Genomic DNA, 8,513 nt, shown 5'->3' on the forward strand with positions numbered 1-8,513 from the left:
CCCACAGCCAGGCCATGTTCCTCTGGCTTCATGAGGAGCCTCTTTTGTGGGGCTAACGAGTCTGGGCCTAGGCCACGTGGAAAGGGTCTTGCAGGGTGCGGCCTTCACGCCCCACAGCCAGGCATATTTATTTCATATCACACCATTTGGCAGCCATTTTGTCTTCCCATTGGTAGCCAATTGGTGGACTGGCCCATGTAGCACTTTCCCAAAATTGGTCTGGCTCCGTATAAGGCAGCTTCCTCTGTTCTTATCATATGAAATACCCCATTTTGTATATTAATAGAAGAACAGGATGTTCTGCATTTATATCTGCGGGGGGGGGGGCGGAATCTCATGAGCGGTATGTCCAAATGTGTTTTTACGCTTGGGAGGCTGCTGCGTTGCTTGTTCCTGAACCTTTTCTTCCTTCCAAATGCCCTGAAGATCCATTGCACACCTTGACTTGCATGAAACCTCCTCTCTCTAATTTGCTCAGTGAACCAGACCGGGAGAAGGAGGAATGAAGGAAAACAGAAATCCGGCCTGAGAACAGAGGTCCCTGTCAAGAGAATGGCCAAGATCTCCTCAGGTGAGGATGAAAGGGGAGGCAGGGAAAAGCAAAGAGCCCCTGAAAACATCCCCACACTCGGGAAGAACTTGTCGGCCAAACCCCTGCACAGAAGTATATCTGCATGAAGACGGTCAGGACTTTTCTGTTGGATGGGTGTCACTGAGCAGAGTTTTCAATGGAGATGGCGTATCCTGATTAAGTGGGGGAAACAGAATGGGAGAGCATTTGGGTGTGGATGATGTCATGCAGATACAGAACTGGACTTGCGTCTTTGACGGGGTGAGCTCCCGTTGCTCGGTCCCAGCTCCTGCCAACCTAGCAGTTCCAAACCACGTCAAAGTGCAAGTAGATAAATAGGTACCGCTCCGGCAGGACGGTAAACGGCGTTTCTGTGCGCTGCTCTGGTTTCGCCAGAAGCGGCTTAGTCTTGCTGGCCACATGACCCGGAAAAATTGTCTGCGGACCAATGTCAGCTCCCTCAGCCAGTAAAGCCAATGAGTGGCACAACCCCAGAGCCGTGACTGGACTTAACTGTCAGGGGTCCTTTACCTTTACCTTTTTAAAAGCACTGCACACTGCCATGCGATGTGAAAGTGCTTCATCTTATCAATGGTCACACCTCCTGGGATGAATGGATGGCTCCAATGCTCCATTTGCTGCCTTCCTTCAAACATTAACATTTGTGTATGTTCTAAGGTGTTTAAAATAGTCAAAAAGATGACAGCTTTTAATTCCTCTGAATTTGATATCTACTTTAGATTTTTAAAGGCTGGCTCCCAAAGTTATTTCAGGTGAAATAGATGGATTTAGGCCCATTGCTTGGCCGAATGTTAATCACACACACACACACACACACACACACACACACACACACTTCAGTGGTAACTGCATGCAGCTGAACAGCTCACATTCGGAGCATCAACACAGAAAGGAACGGAAAGAAAGCAACACAAATATTTTGACTAAAGTGTCTTAGGAAAGCGATTTTAAATCATGGGCACCTAGGTTCTGAAAATGGTGTTTCCCGTATTGGTGTGAGTGATGGGGTCCCCTGGCACAAATTTCATGTAATCCCAGTGCAAAGGAAAAGAGCTAAGATCTTCTCCCTTACTATAATGTCCAAACAAGATGGGATGGGGAAGAAGAACGATAGGTTTGTAAGGAGTCTTCAATAATTTTGCCAAGGCAATTCTTATTGTTCAGGGCCTCATGCTATTAGCCTTTCTTGTACATGGAGATCCTTTATGAAATGCATTCAGGACCATCAAACAAATGTGTACTGAGATACACACATCACCATTTTTACTGCTGGAACTGCTCTGAATCTGGCTTCAGGAAGAACGTGTTTTAACTGCGCAGTGTCCTGGAATAGACACTCTGCATTGGGAAAGAAGGGAACTGAGTTCCCTCCCATTTTCCACTTTCCTGATGTTCCAAATGACCAGTACCCTGGAGTTATGATTTGTGTTGTTGTCAGGATTCTAACTGTAACTGTAACTGACCTAAGAATTCTGCAGAGCAGTTGCTGCTGTGGCTGGCCGGCTGCTCAGGCGAACGTCAGCTCAGTGGCCAACAGCTCAGTCTTCTTGAGGCTCAGGAATACCTAGCAAATACCTGCTCTGTTCCTGGCACGCTAGACTCTAGCTGAGGAAGGCATTTCACGTAAGTTTATGGATTAAACATTCCTCACTATGCCATAGCTGTGTTTATGCTCGGTGGAAAAGGATAGGTGCAGTAGCAGATAGCAGAACAGCGAAACATGAGCAGCTCCCATCTACAACAGGTTGCTGAGGTTCTGGCCATTTTCACAGGAACAGTGCAAGAGTATATTAAATCAGTAGCAGTTTGCTGGAAGAAAGTATGTGTGGATCAGATGTCTATACCTAACCGGGCGGGGGGGGGGGAGAGAGAGAGCAGGGGAACTCTTTCTTTTGCTGCTTCTTTCTGTGCATGGAAGGACGAAGGCAGGAGGGAGGATGTCCTTCAATGACTAGACATGTTTGTTATTCCCTCTCTCACTGCATGTTGTCTTCTCTTTTGTTTCCAGGATGTCTTCCAATGTCTCCCCTGCTCCCCTCCTCTCCAAACCCCCCCTGCGGGTGAAAGAAGGCTCCCTGGTGGTCAGGTGGCTGAGATTAGTGTCCTGCCTCCAGCTGTGTGCATACCTGATGGATATTATGGCCTGGATGATGTGCATTGCCTCAGCAGCCCTTGTCAACTGGAGAGTGTGGCGTGTGGAAAACGCCAAGGGAATTGGATCTGGAAACATATGGATTGGAATCTGGCAGGTCTGTTTTTTGAAAGACCCTTCTAACGACGGAAACCATTATTACCATTGTGAAGAGCTCCATGAACAACATCCAAACCTCCCGAGGGAAATTTTTATTGCTCAGGACTTAATGGCCTTAGCTGCCATTATGAATTCAGCGGCCCTTGGATTACAGTCATTCGCCCTCTGCAATGTGTTCGAAGCCAGAAAACATAAGGATTTTCTCTTAACCTTTTTTGGGCTTGGAGCTCTGCTGAACTTACCAGCAGGGATACTCGTCTTGATTTCCGTGATGTGGAACATGTCTGCTGTCTTACAAAATGGGGGAATTGACTTCCCTGAAACTTTTGAATTGCCTCAAATTCCCAGCGAGCAGCATATTGGACCTTCTATTTATCTAGGCTATATCGCTGCGGGTTTCCAGCTGCTGAGTGCAGCATTGGTTGGGATGGAGAGATGCTGCATCAGGACCACCACAACAGATACATCTCAAATAGAAATTGTAGTGGTGATTACCCCAAGAAGTGCGGTGAAAAGCGAGAGTCTTACTACTTGTTCAAAGTGTGGTTCTCTGCTGGACCTGGTAATTCAAGAGAAATCCTCCGCAGTGGAGATGGAGGAAACCCATGCGGAAGATCTTGTCAAATCCTGCGCAGTTGAGATGGAGGAAGGCTGTGCAAGTGATCTTGTCATTCCAGAGGAATCCTGCACAGTTGAGATGGAGGAAAGCTGTGCAAGTGATCTTGTCATTCCAGAGGAATCCTGCACAGTTGAGATGGAGGAAAGCTGTGCAAGTGATCTTGTCATTCCAGAGGAATCCTGCACAGTTGAGATAGAGGAAAGCTGTGCAAGTGATCTTGTCATTCCAGAGGAATCCTGCGCAGTGGAGATGGAGGAAAGCCATACACCCAAAGCTTACCTGAAGGACATCAAAGGCCACCTGATGTCCCCAAACATACGATTATACATGTGATTCCCTACAACAGGAAGTCGTAAACTATCAGATGCAGATCCACGCAGATCGCTGCATACACGCATAGATCTGCGTGGATCAGGACTTCAGGGATTTTGGGACTTCAGGTGGGCTTTGATGTCCTTCAGATGAGGAGGCCTCTTTTTTATGATTTTTTTAAAATAATATTTATTTATTTATTTATTTATTTATTAAAGATTTTGTTGATTTACAAAAGTGTGCAATGTCTCTCTCTCATGTTTTTCCCCCCATGTAACATTTTTACAAATTATTTTCATTTGTTGAGACATTAGGAAGGAAAGGGGAAAGAGGTGGAGGGGGGGAAAGATGGGTGGGGGTGGGGTCGGGTGGCCGAGGGTGTGGTTATTCATTTGTAGTTGGCTGTGGTGGTCTTTGTTTTCATGTGTGAGTGGGGTGGGTGGGTGTTTTGGATCAGCAACAAATCTACTTATTCCAAGACCTCCCTTAAAGCAGTAGTGGATCACCATGAAGAAGGCGCCACCACTGAGAAGGCCTCTGCCTGGTTCCCTGTAACTTGGCTGCTCCCAGAGATGGGGGGGGGTCATATTTTTTTCCTTTATTTCCCCCTCTGAAAACTAGGTGCGCCCTACGGTCAGGTGCGCCCTATGGAGCGAAAAATACCGTAATAATAATTTAGTTAGACCCCGCCCATCCGGCTAGGTTTTCCCCTCTTTTAATTCTAATAGTGCATTAAAGTTCTGATATAAAAAAGGTTTGTCCTGGAATATCAGTTCTGGGAGGGGGGAAGAGCTAAGTGCCTTCATGCCCTGCCTGGAAGCTTCCTTGAATCATCCGTCCGGTTTTTGTGGACATCAGTGCATTGGACTAGAATGGGCTATCGGTCTGTTTGCATGACCCTAAGTGATTGTGAGGTTGGGTAACTTGCAATCTGAACAGCAGTGCCATTTCCTAGAAAGTCAAACATCTTTTCTGTTTCTGTGGATTTAAGCTTTACGTAGAATAAGATACATTCTCCCCAAATCGCAGTCTCCCTCTGTCCTCATCTGCCAAAGTCCACAAAAGTCTGGGTGTCTTTTTCTGTTGTCCTTGTGCTTTCCAAACAACTGGCCTCCTCCCAAACCGTAGTGCTTATATACTGGGATGGATCTCGTAAACGGAAAACCACAAGAAGAATTCATTTCTGCAGCATCTGTTAACAGCACCCCCTCCCCAAGTCTCTGAAAATTCCAAAGAGCTCAATATGGTTTCCAGAACCCTGAGAAAGCTGCAGTTCCCAGCACCTTTAACAAACTACAGTTCCCAGGATTCTTGGTGGGGGCACCTTAAATGTACGGTGCAGCTACCAGGGTTGCAAAGCAAAGTTCACAGTCCTGTAAAGAAAGCTGGTTTAAGCAGGAATATAGGTCCCCAATTAAGGGCTGCTTCAAGCAGGAAGGTGGAGAGGCAGTGTGGCCTAGTGGTTAGACTGCCGAACTAGGACCTGGGAGGCACCGGGGCTCAAATCCCCCGCTCGGCTAAGAAGCCACATCTAAAAGAGCATAGAAATAAAGAAGACCGCGAAATGATACAAACATGACCCCCGCTTAGCAGCCTCCTTTGAACAGATGTGAGGAGGCTTGGTGTGCCATCCTGCCCAGCGCCGGGCGATATCTGGTTTTCAGCGTCAGCCGATGAGCAGGGCTTAAATTCTGCTCAGTTGGGCGGGATTCCAAGCAAACCCCTTCCTGATTCAGAAGCGGGTTTGTCTCCTAAACAGTCCCCCTTTTTTGTTTTAGCAGGGGAATCCAGTCTCATTCAGGCAGGGGGCTGCCTTGAATTTCCTGCTGAAACCCCCAAGTTGTCCAACTCTCTTTTAGCTGAAATCCCATCTTGACTGAGGAAGGGGGTTTGCATTAGAAGTGGGACGGGCGTGGAGGGGGAATAGTTTCTAGCAGCAGTACCTCCCCAGGTGTTTTGAGGACCTATTAGTAATCGATTGATTGATTTTCTATACATACCTTTTGCAAACAGATCTTTTTTAAAAAAGAAACACAGTAAGCCACACATTTCCTGCAAATTATCCCCCATGACCATTGCAAAGCTCACAATAATAACAGTAATAGCAGCATATTGGGCCTAAACTCTGCCTAGGAAGGAAACAGGGGTGGGCTGTCTAAAATAATTGTGCCCAGAAAAGGGTGGTGGTGGACTGGAGAGTTTTAGGAGATAGAGAGTGACCCCTCCCTTCCTCCAGCTTAATCGGCAGCTAAATTTGATGTGAAATGTGCTTTTCTTAAAAAACCAAAAAGCCAGCCACAGGGACAGTCTAAGGAACAATATTTTTGGGGGGAGTGGGGAGATAGCTCCATTAGAAATTCCACACTGGTAAGGAAAATTCCGGGTTGAGAGACTACTCAACAGGCCAGATTCTCGGGGTACAGGTCCCCCCACAGGTCCATGTGGTCAGTAAAAGAAGGAAATTCCAGCAAGCAAGCAATTTGGAGCAAAGCAGCAGTCAGTAGACTCAGAGCCTTTATTGTTGCGCAACAGGTTCAACAGTAACCAGTGAACCCAGAGCATGGGGCCACATTGACTTTGAAAACTTTCCCACCATATGACAGAATACAGTTTGCACAGCATCATCAATACATCATTGCTACATCACTAACATGTCACAAAAGGGGAGGGTTACACAAGATTAGCATAGGCAGCTATGTCAGGGCAACACCCAAGTACAGTATAAGATTAGCATCATCGGCAAACATGTCTTAAGTACCCACCACCCAAAGTATAACAGAAATTCCTTGGCATGTCTGGAGCCGGAGGCAAGTCTGGGGATGAGATTTGGCTTCCCTTGGAGAACAAGGAGCCCAGCAATTGTCACCTCTGGGCATTTCCTGGGGCAGGAGGTGTGTACACATGTCTTCAAGCTTGGGGAGTTGGAAGGGGAAAGAGTCTTTTTTCCCAGGGCAAAATGGTGCTGGAATGGAGGAACTTGGCAAAGGGGTTGATTTTATAGGATTCATAAAGCTTGGTATCTTCCCTGAGCTGTCAAGTCGAAAGGATACGTTCAGGCCTAATATTTGTAATATTTAACAACTTTAAAGATGCCCCCCCGGTAGTTTCCGTAGGAACTGCAAATATTTTCTCCGCATTTAAATACAGTTCAGACGTAGACATATTTCCCACCCCCTTTGGTCCCATATGTTATATAGATATGCACTTAAAAACAACCTGGTACATCACAACACTCAAGTCCCATCCAAGCAAACCTACACTTTCAATTTTTTAGGAATATATAAACCAAGGGTTCTGTAATTTCAATTCTGTGCACAAGAGTGTAGTCCTCATGATAAACCTTCTTTTGGGTTGCGGAATAGCGTTTAAAGCAAACGCGTGCATATGCACATCCTGGGAGCTACAGGTCCCAGCACCCTTAAACTACGGTTCCCAGCTCCCTCTGCGCTTTCCAGAGCCCCGAAGAAACTACAGTTCCCGACGCCCTTAACAAACTGTAGAGATCTGCGTGGATCTGGATCTGATAGTTTACTCTTGAAAGTGTAAGGGAATCACATGGATGCCTCTTTTACGTGTTCTCTAGCATTTGTGTCCTTGTTCCCTTTAGCTTGTCCCTCGTCTGGATTTCCTTCCTATGTATACTCATAGATTTACATTTTTTGTCAGCTCTTTCATTTCTCTGGAGGAGTGTTTATTGGTAGTACCTTGAATAAATAGACAAATTTGGGATTTTTTTCCTTTTAATACTATAGGATATCATCAATAGACATTCCAATTTTTTATCATTTTCTGCATACAATTGTTTTATAATTCCTAATAGATTATCTTCGATGTTTTGAAATTAACTCCAGTATGTTTGTCTATTGATCTTCATTGTATTCTTTAGTAGTCTTAATGTGATTATAGGTAGAGGAATTTAAGGATTTTGTTGTAGTTTACTTTGATTATTGGCTATATTTCCCAATCTATTAGCTAAAAGATTTGTAATATAAAGTGATCTTTGACTCCCCAATGATATGGACTGTATGGACTGTTAAGTTGTGGGTGAACATATCAAACGATGCAGCCATTCTTCCAAAGCGCTCTTTATTTGTAAGCTGGAACAGAACTGAACTGAGGAGCTCAGTCAGGCTGCTTATATAGAGCTCCAGAACAATCATAACTGTTGCCATTTTCTAAAACTATCCAATCACTGAACGTCACTTTCGATCCTTCATTTGCATAACTATCTACAGTAAAGTGTGGGAATGCCTTGGTGCAGGGGGTGAAATGTTGAGTATCAGGCCCTGAAGTCGTAGTACAGATACCACCTTGCAGCAACAAGAAGCTGGACTTTTTGCCAGCAAAAACCACTCGTTTACAAGGGCCAAGTCACCATAAGAATTTGCATTTGGGGGGTGTTGCGAAGGGACACAGTGCAGTGTCATCTGGAACCAACTTACTTCAAAGCCTTCTTGATTTGTCAGCTAGCCAGGATCGACAGACGGAAAGAGCACATAGGTAGGTCCTTTGGCCCCACACCTGCCAGAGTAGTTCCCCCTGCCAACATGCTCTCATCTTTGCACTATTGCAATGCACAACCAAATATGAAATAGTGTGCAGAGCTTGGGAGAAGGGCACACGGACCAGGGCGGGAGGCAGGGAGCGCAGGAGAACAGCAACAGATCTACTTATTCCAATGTAGGGCCATAAGAAACCCCCCCCATGGAATTTCTTTCACGGTAAATGTTTATTATTCA

The 8,513-nt window shown here is 45.6% G+C and overlaps 1 protein-coding gene across 1 annotated transcript; it reads left to right on the plus strand.

Annotated features, from left to right (window-relative positions):
• Nucleotides 1–1,623: 1,623 nt before the first annotated feature.
• Nucleotides 1,624–3,795, plus strand: LOC310758141 (uncharacterized protein; the record flags this gene model as incomplete). The annotated part of the gene is made up of 2 exons (XM_083604073.1): nucleotides 1,624–2,215; nucleotides 2,601–3,795. Exon 2 carries the CDS (start codon nucleotides 2,602–2,604, stop codon nucleotides 3,793–3,795), a length of 1,194 nt encoding a protein of 397 aa, XP_083460199.1. The 5' UTR covers nucleotides 1,624–2,215; nucleotide 2,601.
• Nucleotides 3,796–8,513: the final 4,718 nt, after the last annotated feature.

The sequence above is a fragment of the Podarcis filfolensis genome (assembly GCF_964270895.1).
Source record: "Podarcis filfolensis genome assembly, chromosome: 2".
NCBI lineage: Eukaryota > Metazoa > Chordata > Lepidosauria > Squamata > Lacertidae > Podarcis > Podarcis filfolensis.